At 38.1% G+C, this 19,442-nt stretch overlaps 1 protein-coding gene across 1 annotated transcript in view; it reads left to right on the forward strand.

Moving 5' to 3' along the window:
• Positions 1–15,872, forward strand: part of LOC126076941 (alcohol dehydrogenase S chain) — a 31,088-nt gene extending 15,216 nt beyond the window's left edge. Inside the window, exons 5-9 of the mRNA XM_049885659.1 lie at positions 19–238; positions 10,723–10,983; positions 13,083–13,218; positions 14,269–14,407; positions 15,593–15,872. Of these exons, the coding sequence (XP_049741616.1) occupies positions 19–238; positions 10,723–10,983; positions 13,083–13,218; positions 14,269–14,407; positions 15,593–15,617 (781 nt within the window). The 3' untranslated portion in view covers positions 15,618–15,872. The remainder of the gene's footprint in view (positions 1–18; positions 239–10,722; positions 10,984–13,082; positions 13,219–14,268; positions 14,408–15,592) is intronic.
• Positions 15,873–19,442: the final 3,570 nt, after the last annotated feature.

Genomic DNA, 19,442 nt, shown 5'->3' on the forward strand with positions numbered 1-19,442 from the left:
CTCTGTTGCACTGTGCAGTCTGAGTGTGCCTCGGGGGATCATGGAGGATGGCACCACCAGGTTCACCTGCAGAGGGAAGCCTGTCCACCACTTCCTTGGCACCAGCAGCTTCTCTGAGTACTCAGTGGTGGATGAGATCTCAGTGGTCAAGATAGATCCAGCTTCACCTCTGGAGAAAGCCTGCCTCATTGGCTGTGGGTTTTCTACTGGTTATGGGTCTGCTGTCAATGTTGCCAAGGTAGGAATAACAATGGGCAATAAAACTAATTAAACTCAGACTGTCAGGAACCAGAAGGGAAATATTTTCTCACAGGGATCAAGGATCATTCCTCACAGATTTTAGTAATACCTTTACCCTGTTACCATAACAGCACGAATATACTCCATAGAATTTGGGGTGTCAATTATGGGTGTAAAAATGGTCCCTGAAGAAATTGAGAGCATGTCCTAGAAAATTCACCTGCTTATCACAGTTGAAAAAACTGCTGATACTTAGTTAAGAAAAAGTAAAGTTTTCTTTTCAGTAATTATTTTTCTCTATTTGATCTTTATGGAATTATTAAGTTTTAGAGCTGTGAGCTCATTTAGTCTTTCATTCTACAAGAGCACCTACATGCATCAGGCCAATAGGTCCTGCTAGGTTCTAAGGTGGCAAAGGTAATTGAAATGAAGGGTTTGCCTTTGAGAAGCATCTAGCCCACGGATCCTATACTCCCAGAATTAGGATCAACAGTAAATTCCAAAGCCTTACCTAATACACCTCCAAAATGCTGCCACCAACACATGCACCCTGTGGACTCTCTGGAGGAACCTAATGAAGCTTCAGTGGAGAATTTATTCTACGCCATTCAGGGGTTTTACTACTACATATCCTCCCCCTGCGATGAAAACATAAACACACACACCACACCACACGTCACATCACCCATCTTCCCTAAAGATTTGATAACCACAATCTAGTACACCTAAAAAAACCTACTCCTCGCTTATCAGCTATCTCGTTATCCAACATCTCACATTTAAGGCAATAATAAAAAATCTACTGTTCAACTATTTTGCACATTAATGATGAATATTTGGCAGTAATGAATGCCGAAGTGCAAGGTGAGAGTAACACTGGCTATGATGGTTAAGGTTATGTATCAGCTTAGCTGGACCATGATTCTCAGTAGTTTGGCAGTTACGTAATAATGTAATTTGGTCGTTATGTAATGATGTAAACTGGTAGTTACATAATTATTTAATTTGGCAGTTATGTAATAATGTAGTCATCCTCCATTTTGTGATCTTATCTGGTCAGCCTCCATTTTTACCTAACATCAGTTTCGCATAACGACCTGGTCTTGAGAAACTAACAGTATCATTAAGTGAGCAGCAGGTGCATTAGCTTTTCATTTTCATAATTATGTAAAAATGGAACCCAGAGACATAAGGCTATTTGCCTTAAAACTCATAGGTGCTTAGTGCTTAGTACTGAGACTAGAATATATTTGTCAAAATTCCTCCAGAGCATTATATCATACTTCTTAATTACAAATACTTTTAAATAGCAGTCATACACCTTATATTTTTCTCATGAAAGTAGACAATGTTGTTCTACCCTCTGTAACATTTGATGAATAAACAAGTAAGTGGATAAAACTCCTCAAGGGAAACTTACAGTGAGATTGCTTGGAAAAGGAAGAACATTTTACCTACACTGAAGGATACCTAAAGAAAACAAGGTTTATAAAATAGTCCAGAGTCAATTTTAACACTATAAAGCACATCTTTTCCAAATTTCTGTGACTGTAACACTAAGGTCCCTTGTGAAACTGTATCATCTATTTGAGCAGGTGGTCTAAGTGAACACAGAGCAAAAGCTGAGATCAATCATAATAATGAATTTTATTCATTATTAAGATGTAGGCCACAATTTCATCAAATTATTGTTCATTGTTGTTGTTGTTGTTAGGTGCCAATAAGTTGGTTATGATGCATAGCTACTTGATGTACTACAGAACCAAACACTGCCCAGTCCTACACTATCCTCGCAAGAGGCATTATGGTTAAGCCCATTGTTCCAGCCACTGTGTCAGTCCATCTTGTTGAGGGTCTTCCTCTTTTTCAATAACACTCTACTTTACCAGGCATTATGTCCTTCTCCAGGACTGGTCCCTCCTGATATCATGTCCAAAGTATGTACAAAAAAGTCTCGCCATCCTTGCTTCTAGTGAGCCTTCTGGCTGTACTTCTTCCAAGACAGATTTGTTTGTTCTTCTAGCACCCCATGGTATATTCAATATTCTTTGCCAACACCATAATTCAAAGGCACCAATTCTTCTTTGGTTTTCCTTATTCATTGTCCAGCTTTCACATGCCTGTGAGGCAACTGAAAACATCATGGCTTGGATCAGACCCACCTTAGTCCTTAAAGTGACATCTTTGCTTTTTAACACTTTAAAGAGGTCTTCTGCAGCAGATTTGTCCAATGTAATGCATCATTTCATCTCTTGACTGATGCGTCCATGGGCCTTGATTGTTGGTCCAAGTAAAATGAAATACTTCGCAACTTCAATAATTTCTCTGTTTATCATGATGTTGCTTACTGGTCCACTTGCAAGGATTTTTGTGTACTTTATGTAAATATGTAATCCATAGTGAATGCTGCCATCTTTTATCTTCATCAGTAACTGCTTCAAGTCCTCTTCACTTCCAGCAACCAAGGTTCTGTCATCTCAATATCACAGGTTCTTAATGAGTCTTCCTCCAATCTGAATGTTATGATCTGCACAGTCAAATGCCTTTGCATAGTCAATAAAACACAGGTAAACATCTTCCTGGTATTCTCTGCTTTCAACCAGGATCCATATGGCATCAGCAATAATATCCCTTCTTCAACATCCTCTTCTGAATCTGGCTTCAATTTCTGGCAGTTTCCTGCAGATTGTTGTTGTTGTTGTTGTTAGGTGCCGTTAAGTCAGTTCCAACTCATAGCGACCCTACACACAACAGAATGAAACACTGCCTGGTCCTGCGCCATCCTTACAATTGTTGTTATGCTTGAGCCCACTGTTGCAGCCACTGTGTCAATCTACCTCATTGAAGGTCTTCCTCTTTTCTGCTGACCCTGTACTTTGCCAAGCTTGATATCCTTCTTCAGAGACTGATCCCTCCTGACAACATGTCTAAAGTATGTAAGACATAGTCTCGCCATCCGTGCTTCTAAGGAGCATTCTGGTTGTACTTCTTCCAAGACAGATTTATTTGTTCTTCTGGGAGTCCATGGTATATTCAATATTCTTCACCAACACCACAATTCAGAGGCATCAATTCTTCTTCAGTCTTCCTTATTCATTGCCCGGCTTTCACGTGCGTGTGAAAATACCATGGCTTGGGTCACCCTCACCTTAGACTTCAGGGTGATGTCTTTGCTCTTCAACACTTTAAAGAGGTCCTTTGCAGCAGATTTACCCAAAGCAATGCATCTTTTGATTTCTTGACTGCTGCTTCCATGGCTGTTGATTGTGGATCCAAGTAAAATGAAATCCTTGACAACTTCAATCTTTTCTCTGTTTATAATGATGTTGCTTATTGGTCCAGTTGTGAGGATTTTTGTTTTCTTTATGTTGAGGTGCAATCCATACTGAAGGCTGTGGTCTTTGATCTTCATTAGTAAGTGCTTCAAATCCTCTTCACATTCAGCAAGCAAGGTCATGTCATCTGCATAACACAGGTTGTTAATGAGTCTTCCACCAATCCTGATCCCCCATTCTTCTTCATATAGCCCAGCTTCTTGGATTATTTGCTCAGCATACAGATTGAATAGGTATGGTGAAAGAATACAACCATGAGGCACACCTTTCCTTACTTTAAACCAATCAGTATCCCCTTGTTCTGTACAAACAACTGCCTCTTGATCTATATAAAGGTTCCTCATGAGCACAATTAAGTGTTCAAGAATTCCCATTCTTCCCAGCGTTATCCTTGATTTGTTATGGTCCACACAGTTGAATGCCTTTGCATAGTCAATAAAACACAGGTAAACATCCTTCTGGTATTCTCTGCTTTCAGCCAGGATCCATCTGACAACAGCAATGATATCCCTGGTTCCACATCCTCTTCTGAAACTGGCCTGAATTTCTGGCAGTTCCCTGTCAATATACTGCTGCAGCCATTTTTGAATGATCTTCAGCAAACTTTTGCTTGTGTGTGATATTAATGACATTGTGCTATAATTTCCACATTCGGTTGGATCACCTTTCTTGGGAAGAGGCATAAATATGGATCTCTTCCAGTCAGTTGGCCAGGAAGCTGTCTTCCATATTTCTTGGCATAGACCAGTGAGCACCTCCAGTGCTGCATCCATTTGTTGAAACATTTCAATTGATATTCCATCAATTCCTGGAGCCTTGTTTTTCACCAATGCCTTCAGAGCAGCTTGGACCTCTTCCTTCAGTACCATTGGTTCCTGATCATATGCTACCTCTCTTGAAATGGTTGAACATCGACTAATTCTTTTTGGTATAATGACTCTGTGTATTCCTTCCATCTTCTTTTGATGCTTCCTGCATCATTTAATATTTTCCCCATAGAATCCTTCACTATTGCAACTCAAGGCTTGAATTTTTTTTTTCAGTTCTTTCAGCTTGAGAAACACCAAGAGTGTTCTTCATTTTTCGTTTTCCATTTCCAGCTCTTTGCACATGTCATTATACTTTACTTTGTCTTCTCGAGATGCCCTTTGAAATCTTCTGTTCAGTTCTTTTACTTCATCAATTCTTCCTTTTGCTTTAGCTGCTCGGTGTTCAAGAGCAAGTTTCAGAGTCTCCTCTGACATCCATCTTGGTCTTTTCTTTCTTTCCTGTCTTTTCAATGAACTCTTGCTTTCTTCGTGGATGATGTCTTTGCTGTCATTCCACAACTCTTCCAGTCTTCAGTCACCAGTGTTCAATGCATCAAGCCTATTCTTCACATGGTCTCTAAATTCAGGTAGGATATACTCAAGGTCAAATTTTGGCTCTCGTGGACTTGCTCTGATTTTCTTCAGCTTCAGCTTGAACTTGCATATAACCAATTGATGGCCTATTCCACAGTTGGCCCCTGGACTTGTTCTGACTGATGATATTGAGCTTTTCCATCATTTCTTTCCACAGATGTAGTCAATTTGATTTCTATGTGTTCCATCTAGCGAGGTCCATGTGTATAGTCACTGTTTATGTTGGTGAAAGAAGGTATTTGCAATGAAGAAGTCTTTGGTCTTGCAATATCCTATCATTCAATCTCTAGCATTGTTTCTATCACCAAGGTCATATTTTCCAACTACTGATCCTTCTTTGTTTCCAACTTTCCCGTTCCAATAGCCAGTAATTATCAATGCATCTTGATTGCATGTTTGATCAATTTCAGACTGCAGCAGCTGATAAAAATCTTCTATTTCTTCATCTTTGGTCCTAGTGGTTGGTGCATATATTTGAATAATAGTCGTATTAACTGGCCTTCCTTGTAGATGTATGGATATTATCCTATCATGGACAGCGTTATACTTTAGGATAGGTCTTGAAATGTTCTTTTTGACGATGAATGCAACACCATTCCTCTTCAAGTTGTCATTCCCAGCATAGTAGGCTATGTAATTGTCTGATTCAAAATATCCATACCAATCCATTTCAGCTCACTAATGCCTAGGATATCGACGTTTATGCATTCCATTTCATTTTTGACAATTTCTAATTTTCCTAGATTCATACTTCGTACATTCCAGGTTCCAATTATTAATGGATGTTTGCAGCTGCTTCTTGTCATTTTGAGTCACGCCACATCAGCAAATGAAGGTCCCGAAAGCTTTACTCCATCCACGTCATTAAGGTCAACTCTACTTTGAGGAGGCAGCTCTTTCACAGTCATCTTTCAAGTGCCTTCCAACCTGGGGGGCTTATTTTCCAGCACTATATCAGACAATGTTCCACTGCTATTCATCAGGTTTTCACTGGCTAATACTTTTCAGAAGTAGACTTCTGGGTCCTTCTTCCTAGTCTGTCCTAGTCTGGAAGTTCAGCTGAAACCTGTCCTCCATGGGTGACCCTGCTGGTATCTGAATACCGGTGGCATAGCTTCCAGCATCACAGCAACACTCAAGCCCCCACGGTATGACAAACTGACAGACACGTAGATAGACTGCTGCAACCACTTTTGAATGATCTTCAGCAAAATTTTACGTATGTGTGATATTACTGTTCGATAATTTCCACTTTATGTTGGATCGCCTGTCTTTGGAATGAGTACAAATATGGATCTCTTCCAATACATTGGCCAAGTAGCTGTCTTCCAAATTTCTTGGCTTAGATGAGTGAGCAACTCCAGTGCTGCATCCATTTGTTGAAACAGCTCAATTGACATTCCTTCAATTCCTGGAGCTTTGTTTAACACCAATGTCTTCCTTCAGTGTGGCTTGCACCTCTTCTTTCATTACCACCTGTTCTTGATCATATGCTACCTCCTGAAGTGCTTGAACATCGACCAATTCTTTTTGGCACAGTAACTCTGTATTCCTTCCATCTTCTTTTTTTTTTCTTCTCAAATGTTTATTTTGCCATCTTCTTACCTCTCTCTTTTTTTAATTGTACTTTAGATGAAAGTTCATAGGACAAATTAGTTTCTCAATAAACAGTACACATATTGTTTTATGACATTGTTTAACAACTCCACAACATGTCAACATTCTACCATCTCAATCCTTGGTTTCCCTATTACCAGCTATCCTGTCCCCTCCTGCCTTCTAGTCCTTGCCCCTGGGCTGGTGCACCCCTTTAGTCATGTTTTATTTTATGGGCCTGTCTAATCTTTGGCTGAAGGGTGAACCTCAGGAGCGAATTCATTACTGAGTTAAAAGGGTGTCTGGGGGCCACACTCTCGGTGTTTCTCCAGCATATATCAGGACACTAAGTCTGGTCTTTTTGTGTGAGTTAGAATTTTGTTTTATATTTTTCTCTAGCTCTGTCCAGACCCTGTTTGTGATCCCTGTCAGAGCAGTCAGTGGTGGTAGCCAGGCACCATCTAGTTGTACTAGACTCAGTCTGGTGGAGGTTGTAGTAGATGTGATGCATTAGTCCTTCGGACTAAACTTTCCCTTATATCTTTAGTTTTCTTCTTTCTCCCTTGCTCCCAAAGGGTGAGACCAGTGGAGTATTTTAGATGGCCTCTCACAGGCTTTTTACACACAGACACTACTCACCAAAGTAGAATGTAGAACATTTTCTTCATAAACTATGTTACGCCAATAGAGCTAGATGTTCCCCAAGACCAGGGACCGTCTATCTTCTTTTGATACTTCCTGTGTCATTATATTTTCCCCTTAGAATTCTTCAATATTGCAACTTGAGGCTTGAATTTTTTTCTTCAGTTCTTTGTGCTTAAGAAATGCTGAGCACATTCTTCCCTTTTGGTTTTCTATCTCCAGATCTTTGCACATTTCATTATAATACTTTACTTCATCTTCTCGAGCTGCCCCTGGGAATCTTCCGTTCAGCTCTTTTACTTCATCCTTTCTTCCTTTCACCTTAGCTACTCTAAGTTCAAGAGCAAGTTTCAGAGTCTCTTCTGACATCCATTTTGGTCTTTTCTTTCTTTTCTGTCTTTTAATGACCTCTTGTTTTCTTCAAGTATGATGTCCTTGATATATTCCACAACACGTCTCGTCTTCAGTCATTACTGTTCAATGTGCCAAACTCATTCTTTAGATGGTCTCTAAATTCAAGTGGAATATACTGAAGGTTATACTTTGGCTTTTGTGGACTTGTTCTGTTTTTCTTCAACTTCAGGTTGAACTTGGATATGAGCAATTGATGGTCTGTTCCATACTCGGCCCCAAGCCTTGTTCTGACTTATGATATTGTGCTCTTCCATCATCTCTTTACACAGATGTAGTTGATCTGATTCCTGTGTATTCCATCTGGGGAGGTCCGAGTGTATAGTTGCAGTTTATTAGCATTTTAAAAAGCAAATGAGAGGAGAACCTGCTAAGATTACATGAGTCTCAAGATCTATTACCTTGAAATCACCCATTGAATGTCTCCAGTTATTATGTTTTGATTTAAACTGAGGATAACTTTTCTATATTTCTCAGTTAATATCTGCTGTCATTACACTGGCTATTGCTATGGAAAATTAAATGAACCAAGGACTTAATTATTAAAGTTTGATTCCATTTTTCTTAAGTCTCTTGGAATAACTTTTTTGCTTATTTCATCTCCCCAAAAATTGCCTTTCTGTTTGTATATGAACTGAAGCTGGACATCAGTAGATTTGAGCCAACGAGATCCTCTTCAAGACTGGAGCAAATGACTTTAGATCTCAAAGATCATCTAGTCTACTGGTTCCCAAACTGGGCTGCCCATTGTAGTCACAACGGGATTTATAAAAAATACTGATGACCTGAATTTAGAGACCATCTCAAGAATAGATTTGACCCATTGAACAGTAATGATTGAAAACAAGAGGAGTTGTGGAATGACATCAGGGACATCATATATGAAGAAAGTAAGAGATCATTAAAAAGGCATGGAAAAAAAGAAAAGACCAAAATGGATTTCAGAAGAGACTCTGAAACTTGCTCTTGAACATCTCGTATCTAAAATGAAAAGAAGAAAGGATGAAGTAAAAGAGCTGAACAGAAGATTTCAAAGAGTAGCTCAAGAAGGCAAAATAAAGTATTATAATATGTGCAAAGACCTGGAATTAGAAAACCAAAAGGAAAGAACACACTCAGCATTTCTCAAGTTGAAGGAACTGAAGAAAAAATTCAAGCCTTGAGTTGCAATATTGGAGGGTTCTATGGGAAAACACTAAATGACACAGGAAGCATCAAAAGAAGATGAAAGGAATACAGAGTCACTATACCAAAAAGAACTGATCTACGTTCAGCCATTTTAGGAGGTAGCATAAAATCAGGAACTGGTGGTACTGAAGGAAGAAGCCCAAGGTGCACTGAAGGCATTGGTGAGAAAAAAAGGCTCCAAGAATTGGTAGAATACCAATAGAGATATTTCAACAAACAGATGCAGCACTAGAAGAGCTCGCTTATCTATGCCAAGAAATTTGGGAGACAGCTACCTGACGAGGCAACTGGAAAAGATCCATATTTATGTCTATTCCCAAGAAATGTTATCCAACTGAATGTGGAAATTATCAAACAATATCATTACTATCACACACAGGTAAAATTTTGGTGAAGATCATTCAAAAGCGGTTGCAGCAATATATCAACAAGAAGCTGCCAGAAATCAAGCCAGGTTCAGAAAAGGACATAGAACTAGCCATATCATTGTTGATGTCAAATGGATCCTGTCTGAAAGCAGAGAATACCAGAAAGATGTTTACCTGTGTTTTATTGACTATGCAAAGGCATTTGACTCTGTGGATCATAACAAAGTATGGATGACATTGCAAAGAATGGGAGTTTTGGAACACTTAATTGTGCTCATGAGGAACTTGCACATAGATCAAGAGGCAGTCATTCGAATAGAACAAAGGGACACTGCATTGTTCAAAGTCAGAAAAGGTGTGCATCAGGGTTGTGTCCTTTCACCATAACTATTCAATCTGTATGCTGAGCAAATAATTCGAGAAACTGGACTATATGAAAAAGACCGGGACATCAGGATTGGAGGAAGGCTCATTTACAACCTGCATTTTGCAGATGATACAACGTTGCTTGCTGAAAGTGAAGAGGACTTGAAGTACCTACTGAAGAAGATCAAGGACTACAGCCTTCAGTGTGTATTATGCCTCAACATAAAGAAACAAAAATTCTCACAAATGGACCAATAAGCAACATCATGATAAACAGGGAAAAGATTGAGGTTGTGAAGTATTTCATTTTACTTGGATCCACAATTAACACCCGTGGAAGCAGCAGTCAAGAAATCAAAAGATGCATTGCATTGGGCAAATCTGCTGCAAAAGACCTCTTTAAAGTGTTGAAAAGCAAAGATGTCACCTTGAAGACTAAGGTGCACCTGACCCAAGCCATAGAGCTTTTAGTCACCTCATATACATGCAAAAGCTGGATGATGAATAAAGAAGACTGAAGAAGAATTGACACCTTCAAATTGTGGTGTTGGTGAAGAATATTGAATATACCATGGGCTCCCAAAAGATGAACAAATCTGTCTTGGATGAAGCACAACCAGAATGCTCCTTGTAAGCAAGGATGGCAAGACTATGTCTCACGTACTTTGGACATATTATCAAGAGAAATCAGTTCCTGGAGAAGGCCATCATGCTTGCTAAAGTGGAGGGCCAGCGAAAAAGAGGAAGACCCTCAACAAGATGGATTGACACAGTGGCTGCAACAATGGGCTCAAACATAACAATGATTGTGAGGATGGCGCAGGAGTGGACACTGCTTCGTCTGTTGTGCATAGAGTCTCTGTGAGTCAGAACTGAATCAACGGCACCTAACAACAACTGATGACTAGGTTCCACCTGACATGACTTGTGGGCATTGTAATTTTTTAACATCCCCTAGGTAAGTCTAATGTGCAGCAAAGTTTGAGAACCACTGATATAGTTTAACCCCCTCAATTTAAACATGAAGCAAATGAATCAAAAAAAGGCTTGCCAGCAGGTTGGACATGAGAGTCTAAGTAGATCCTCATAATGGACAAAGTTTGGCACTTCATACAGCTTAGAATGCTCCAAACAATCATAATTAATCCATTCTTTCATTTTCTGAAAAAACAGGTCACCAAGGGTTCCACCTGTGCCGTGTTTGGCCTTGGAGGAGTTGGCCTGTGTGTAATCATGGGCTGTAAGGCAGCCGGAGCGGCCAGGATCATTGCAGTGGATCTCAACAAAGACAAATTTGCAAAGGCCAAAGAGGTGGGAGCCACTGAGTGCATCAATCCACAGGACTTCAAGAAACCCATCCATGAGGTGCTGAAGGAAATGACCGATGGAGGTGTGGACTTTTCATTTGAAGTCATTGGTCGGCATGACACTATGGTATGTACTATGACTTGTCTTGAGATGTGTGCTTCTGCAATCTGGAGCCTGTTTTTAGGTAGCAGAATGTAAACAATTATTTACAAATAATATTTTTTTAATTGTGAATGGCAATTTTTTATCTCCTGTTTGTTACCTAAACCTGTTGCCGTTGAGTAGACTCTGACTCATGACAACCCTATGTGCGTCAGAGTAGAAATGTGCTCTGTAGGGTTTCCACTGTGCTGTAGGGATTTTACTGTGTTACATAGGGTTTTTTTCAGAAGTAGATTGCCACCCTTTCTTCTAGGGTGCCTCTGGGTGGACTAAAATTTGAACATTTTTGTTACCAGCTGAGCACTTAACCTTTTGCACCACCCAGGGACTCTGTTTGATTGTTTTATTTATTATTATGAGGAGCTTTTCATTCCATCAGCTAAATAAACCTGTCTCAAGTAATATTTCCCCTTTAGAAGTTTTTTACTGAACTATTATGAATTTATTTTATTAATATTTAGTAAAAAAAAATCCTTCAAACTCAAGGAAATACAAATAAAATAAATTCTGTTCTCAAATTGGGAAAATTTTAATTTGCTCATATTTTTAACAAAAATGTTTTAATAATTTTCTGTATGTTTTAATGAATTCTGATTTTTTTCAATGTCATATTTTGGTCAAAAGTAATAATGAGCAATTTTATGCCTAGAGTTATTAACAGAAAATAGGTCATAAAGAAGGTGACTCCATTAATGTATCACTATATTTTCTTACAGCAGACAGCACAGCGCCTGGTACATAATAGGTACCCAAAATCTGTATGTCGAACTGAATCCTTTAAAAAGTCAGCAGATTTTACCACCAAAAGAAATTGAAGGCATATGTATTTCATAGCATTGTTTGTGGATTACATGAGAAAATGCACATAAAATACTTAGCACAAAGCCACCTAGCAAATTGTGGTAAACTCTCAATAAACTAGTATTTTTGTTATAAAATATTATTTACAATCTTGAAGTGCTACCATTGTCATTGAAATGTGCATGGTATTACTTTCAGATAACTACAAACATCATCAATAGCAATGAGGACCACCTCTCCAGTTATATTCCACCTAAACAGAATTCTCTAGAACCCAAATGATGAAGTCCTCAGGCCAACAAATCCCAATTATTCAAGTTCTCCAGCAAGTCCCAGCAGCATTAGTAACAGGGAACAGCATCTTGAGCATAATGCTCTTTGCAGTCTTCACCTGGGACAATATGCCGTAAACAACTGAAGTTCTAAGACAGCCCAACTTTTTCCAAGACTAAAGATTTTCTTAGTCCTATTTCTGTTGTTTTTTCCCCCCTTTTCTCATGTGGAACTGGATTGTTACTTTATTTGATGATATCAAATGTCTGATATTCCCATGTTCTAAGGATATCTTCATACTTCAAAAGCAAAGAACTAATTCTTACATATCCCTGGGGTATACCAAACCATTTTCTTACTACCAAATTGTTCAAAAACCTGGTTAAAGGAAAGAGCTGCTGGAATAACAGGTGTAGTTTAAAGTAAAACCAGTATATATTCTTGGGAGGTAAAAGCAACATTTAAACAAGCCCGTGTTAGAAAGGAACAATAGAATCAGGATCCATTAAAAAAGGAGAGCATCAACTGAAGAAGAGACAACTTATGACAATGTAGTAGACATTGTATCTTCTTCATCATCAAAATACCTGGTTCAAAGTACTGGATTCAAAGTATCTACTTAATATATAAATGAAAAATTAATTAAGCAGCTCATAGATTGCCTGACAGTCATGAGATGATAAAATATTACCATTATTTGAGGAACCAGACTTTATATATGTCTATAATGATATTTGTCCTTTGTTAATTTATAAGGAAGAATTTTGTACACACACATTCATTCATACATCCTCTCTTCAAAAAAAAACATTTTCTGGGTGTTCCCTAAAGTCACAGCACTAACACAGACACAACAAAGAATGAAGAAGCAAAAGATATTATCTCTTTCTTCTACACATTCACAATCAAACTGAGCTAATATTATATGAACTTTACTGTGAGTCATAAAAAAAAAAGAACCCACTTTAACAATGCTAATTATATTCCAGGTGGCTGCCCTGTCATGCTGTCATGAGGCATATGGTGTAAGTGTCATTATAGGGGTACCTCCTGGTTCCCAGGACCTTGGAATGAACCCTATGTTGCTATTGACTGGACGCACCTGGAAAGGAGCATTTTTTGGTGGTAAGTAATTAGGCTTGAGGATAAAATTCTTACAATTTGGGGATTTGTTCACTTTTACACATGACAAGGCCCGATTTTGAAAAGCAATGTGGTTAAAAATAAAAATTTTTGTTGTGCCGATAGACTCCAAATCAACTGTTGTCTTGGCTGTCAGGTGACATCAAGTCCATTTGGACTCATAGCAGCCCCATGTGACAGAGTAGAACTGCCCCCATAGGTTTTCTAAGCTGTAATCTTTATGGGAGCAGATTGCCAGGTCTTTCTTCACAGAGCCTCTGGTGGGTTCAAACTGCCAACCTTTCGGTTAGTAGCCAAGCACTTAACCATTGCACCACTAGGGTTCCTTTTCAAATCAACTATATGTGGAAATAATGCAGGCAGAATATTCCCAGAAAGTCTTCCTGGTGTCCCCATAAACTAACAAGGACCTTTCAGCACTACCTTCTTTTATACCCATGACTGCATGACTGTAAAACACCTACTACCAACCAAACCAGTTGCCCTTGAATCGATTCCAATTCATGGTGACCCCCTGTGTCAGAGTAGAACTGTGGTCCGTAAGGTTTTCAATGGCTGATTTTTCAGACATAGATCACTACGCCTTTCTTCTAAACACTTCTGAGTGGTCTCGAACCACCAACCTTTGGATAGCAGTCAAACATGTGAATGCTTTGCACCAATCAAGGACTCCAAAATACCCACTAGAACCCAGGAAATCCATAACAATTCTTCATGTCTACACTATGCCCACATTTATACAATTGCTATTTTTGATCATTGACTTTGGATATAATCATCTGTACTATAATTTCTCAATGAGAGAACTAATAGCTCAGGACCCTAGTTTATCTAGCGGGTCAGGGAGGAGGATTAAAAAAAAAATCAAACTACTACAAAAAGGTATTGAAGCATACTATCCAGTAATAGAAATAGCCGTCTGTGGAATGTAGCATTTTTTATACACATTCCTTTCAATTCTATCTAGAAAGTTTCCTTCATAATTCTATTTTCCCCTGGCTGAATCTAACAATGATGTTTTCTTCTTTCCAGGCTACAAAGGTAAAGATTCTATCCCCAAGCTTGTGGCTGATTTCATGGCTAAGAAGTTTCCATTGGAATCAGTAATAACCCATGTTTTACCTTTTGAAAAAATAAACGAAGGGTTTGACCTTCTTCGCTCTGGAAAGAGGTAAAGCTTTTTTTTCATGGCAGGGGAATGGCTACCAGAGAGAGGAAAAAAAAAAAAAAAAAGTTGCTCAGAGAAGATGGGAGGATGAGAAAAATATTAAATGCCTTGGTTTTCCATTACCAGTTCAACCTTTGCAGGTAGAACATTTAAGATCTTACTGTGAAAAGCTTGAACAGTGGCTTTGTATTTCCTGTTCTACTGAAATCAAACTTCATTGCTTACAGTGAAGCTGATGATCAGAGTCACTCAGCCTTCTCTACAGGAGAACACTCGCCCTTGCAAGGAAAAAGAATCAGAGTCACGTGGTTATAGTTGTAGCACAGAGTCTCCGCAGCCTCTGCCTGGCTGACCATTAATGGCTGTAAATTTAAATTATATTCAGGACTTCCCAAAGCTTTTATTATGGAATGAGGTGGAGCTGCATTGGTGTTATTTTCAGAACAATTGCTACTAGTTTTTTATTTCTTTTTGCAGTTTATAAAGTATTTTTCACAAATAAATTTATTGTAAAGGGGAAAGGTACAAAATGCTATTTTAAATGTTTGACTTCTCCATTTTCTCCAAAGCTGAGAAAACTCATCCAATCCCATTTTCTCTACCTCTATTTTACCTTTCACAACCACATAATAAGAGGAATTCTGTCATCTGCATGTACATATGTGACAAAACTAGTAATAGGCAGTTGTATTCAATTTCCACTTTCTAGCTCCAAAGTCCTTGCCTTTTTGCTTCCTCACACTGCTTCTCATGAGAATTTCAACTTAAAGTGGTATCTCTTAGGCACAAACACTTGCTTATTGAATAAGCAAAGATTAAAAATCTTAATGATCAGTATTGGCGTCTACAAAGTACATGGCAAATAGCAAGAACTTATTACATGTTATTATCCTTGTTGTTTTATTTTTATATTTATAATTATTCCAGGTACTCAGAGTTTCAAAAGTGATTTTGATGAGGATGCTAATATTGAATGAAGTCTAAATACCAGTTATATTTAGTCTCTGATAATTAAATTTAAGGTTTGAGAAAACACAGGAACAAGGAAAAGATGAACTGCCCTTGCACTTGGCTTTGCCTGAATGCATAGAGATGAGAATGCAGTCGCTGGGAGCTCCTTGGACTTTCACATGGAAGAGTGTGGAATAGCTAAGTGTTAAAACAGTGCCTTTTATTTTTCTATTTCAGTATCCGTACGATCCTGACATTTTGAGACAATGCAGATTCCTTCACTTGTAGCTGCCTCGGTCTCCTCCAATGCCTACATCATCTGAAGTACCAGCCAAATGACACCATTAAATCTGCTTTTCAGTGATGTGATTAATAAATTACACGTGGGAGCTTTCCAAAAGAAATAAAAATTGATCTGAAATCATTTTTCTAGCAAATGTTTAAAATGCAAGCGAGAGCTAGATGCAGTGTCAGGCATCAGCTGAGTGACTGAGTCCCGTATACTTTCCCTCTTCATCATTACAGTCATGTTGTCTTTCTCATTGAGGAAAGGCATTTCCTGTGACTTCCTGCACTTTTTGTATCTTTGCTACTCTTAGTCATTGAAGCCCACTGGAAGGAACCCTCATTATTTGTGTCACCAACCCACACATGATGGGCTATTATCCTTGAAGTCTACTTCCACTCTATTTCCACTTTGTGTATTTTCCTTTTTATGAAATGCACCAAAATCCTAGAGTAAAAACTGCAGCACAAGAAAAGATAGACTCAGATTTATAAGTGGAGAGAATCCTGAACTTTTAAATCCAGGAATTTCTTAGTCACTCAAGGAAAACGTCACGTATTTTCATAAAACAAAGGGAATTGTTTTTTATTCCTTTTATACTGTTTGTTTCCAGTGAATATATAATTTTCTTTTAAATAAAAGCAAGTTTCAGGCTACACATTGTAAATGATAGGTTCAGATACTCAATGTGAAAGCTGAACTATTCCTGGAACGTATTCAAAAATTCTGTAATTTTTAGTCATTTAAGTGTATTATAGGTTAAATAGTCTTAATGATTACAATGACTGAGATATGAGGTATAAGATAATTTTAAAAAAATAATATAATGATGTATAGGATGAGAATGAAACAGCTGTGAACTCAGCGTGGAAATTGAGTTTCTCAGAAATGGCACAAGCATCCAAAGCAATATGTAGTCTAGGTAGGTACGTACATATATACAGACGCACATTTTTACAAGAATTATTTTCAATATGGAACTTTTCTAGTAACTGAAAACAAAAATTCAAACCTGTTGCTGTCAAGTTGATTTTGACTCATGATGACCCCACGTGTGACAGAGTAGAACAGGGATTTCTTCGCTATAATCTTAATGAAAGCAGATAGCCAGGCCTGTCTTCATAACTCTTTTAAATAGGATAAATTTGTTTTTTCATTATACTTTTGGACTTAAAGCTCAAAATGCAAACCTTCTCCTGAGTGTGGGAAAACATTAACAAATGAGTGACATATCAGCATGCCTTAAATCAATTCCACAGCCCTGGAATTAGCTTAACATTTTGAATATGTAATAGTTGAATTTTTACTCATTTGTTAATGCTTTCCCACTCTCAGGGGAAGATTTGAATTTTGAGCTTTGTCTCTAAACGTGTAATGAAAAATTTTATCCTATTTAAGTTAGAACTGTCTTCAAATGTGTGGTTACCATGTCTAGTATCTATTTGATATTGTGAAGAGGAGTCTGGACTTAGAGGGAAATGATCTACCGCTTACTGTACAGTCTTCGGTAAGTCACTTAACCTCTCTGAGCCTGTTTCATCATTTATTTTTAAAAAATTGTTCTACCAACCCTTTACATCTTTATAAAGATTAAATAAGATAATGCTAGGGAAAGGGCTTTGTAAACTGTGACAGCGACCCTATAGGGCAGAGTAGAACTGCCTCCTAGGGTTTCCAAGGAGCAGCTGGTAGATTCAAATTGCCAACATTTTGGTTAGCAGCCGAGCTCTTAACCACCGAGCCACCAGAGCTCCATATATAGTAAACTGGGACATGCCATGTAAATGTAGTAGTTTGTTTTGTCAAAATTGCTGAAGGAGATATTTAGGGTCAAAGCTATTTTCAGAATGTCACTGAGATAACGTCATGGAGCTATTGCTGGGTTCTTCATGATTTTTCATATTGGTGCTGATTATGTCAGACCCAGAGAAAGGAGAAATTTTTATAAATGCCCACATCAGAATAATGGACATAAAATCCTGCTGGTTGCATGAGACCTACATCCAATATCAGCCTTCCTTCTTCCCAGATTACGGGAGTAAACGAAGTCTAGGACATAGGTGGGCACGGTCTAGCTTGCATTCACTGACACTTGGCAACAAAAAACTTAGTCGGACTTAAGAAAATGTTCCATTTGAACAGAAATAATTTCATCTTAATGGCTTAACTAATAGTTCTCAAGCAATCGTACAATAAAAAAAAAAATACAGGTAAACTCAGGATTTACCAATTTTCACTTTACAAATTACATATGGTGCTCTAGGATTAGAAAGTCGGTTTGATAGAACCATTAGAAAATTACTGAGAAATTGAAGAAAGCGTGAGGACAAGTTTGTGTTTGATAATTACATATCAAAACACCTGACTATTTGATTCATTAGCAAATGATCACTGCACACATAATCTCTATCAAGTGTTCCCTGAAGCTGTTAAAGTAACAGTTTTACTGAAGTCCATTAAATTTTATTTATTTTTATTTTATTTCCTCACTATATTGAGGAAGCAGGCCACTGTGTAAGAATAGAAACTAAAATTGGTGGGACAAGAATAAACCAGAATTAGACTGGGGGCTATAACTGGGCCAAACATTATTTTGATGAGATTAACAGTCACTCGGTTTGCTCATTTCATTCACTTTGAACTCAGAGTCCAAAAGACCGTCTGGATGGTGCTAGACAAACATCAAGTCCAGAGAGTTCTTATTAATTCACGAAGCTAACTCACAGTTAAGCTAACTAGAGAGACAAAGCTATCTGGCGTCCTTGTACAAGCTTACTCTCTGAGGTATTTGGCGTGTCAACAAATAGCTCTATAGATTTATTATGAATGGAAGCAGGTGAGAGATCACCGGATCATTCTTACATAAGTATTACCTTTAAGGCAACCACTCATGCTTAAACCAGTAATTCACAGTATTTTCAGAGGCATTCACTTGCCTTTAGGAAATATAATTATAGCTTCGAAACAAACAAGATTTAAGTTCATCCTAAATTAAAGTAATAAATAGAGTTGGAATCCACCCAATGGCTATGGGACAGGATATCATGTTGCAGAGCAGATGAGAGGGAGAGGTTGAGAAATAACTTTAGTACTATTTATTTTGAGCCTGAATTCAAGCCTCAGGAAATTGGAAGGGGAAGGAGGGAAGCTAGAGTGAAGCAAATTCCTTCATTACTGGAAGGAAATACTGAGGCATTTGGTTGTATCTTTTCAACATTGTGGAATTTGCTTTTATCTTTCCAACTATAATGAACAGCAGAAAGGGTGTCAACCAGTCCATAACCACTTTTTCTACATCTGTTACCTTCCTCTCATCCAAGAACGTTCCAAGACAGAGGTCATTCAAATACTGGTTGACTTCTGAGCTTGAGAAAGAGAAAGACTGGAGGCTCTCTGAGCTATCTGTATCTCCATCTCTCCACTAGTTCTGAGAAAAAAGAAGGGAATGAAGAAGGAAGAGAAAGGGATAACAATTACATCCAAAACTAATATCAAAGGGAGAAGTCAGAAATATTTTACCTGAAATTTGTGTTTTGTGCTTACATTGTTACCTACAGGTAGATATTTATGCCTAAAGTAAATGATGAGTGAAAGTCTGAAAGAAAACTGAGGGAGGGCATATCACACAGAGGGCTCAGGGTGAAAGAGCCAAGCATGTTTAGGAAATTAAAATTATTTAGTACTGCTGGCCCATAAACATCACAATGTCTGAGGTCCAGAAATAGTGATTCCTGAATTCCATGCAAGAACTTTAGATTTTATCCTCTGGGCAATAAGAATTCTATTTAAAAAAATTTTGCG

Source organism: Elephas maximus, chromosome 5 (genome assembly GCF_024166365.1).
Source record: "Elephas maximus indicus isolate mEleMax1 chromosome 5, mEleMax1 primary haplotype, whole genome shotgun sequence".
NCBI classification, from domain to species: Eukaryota; Metazoa; Chordata; class Mammalia; order Proboscidea; family Elephantidae; genus Elephas; species Elephas maximus.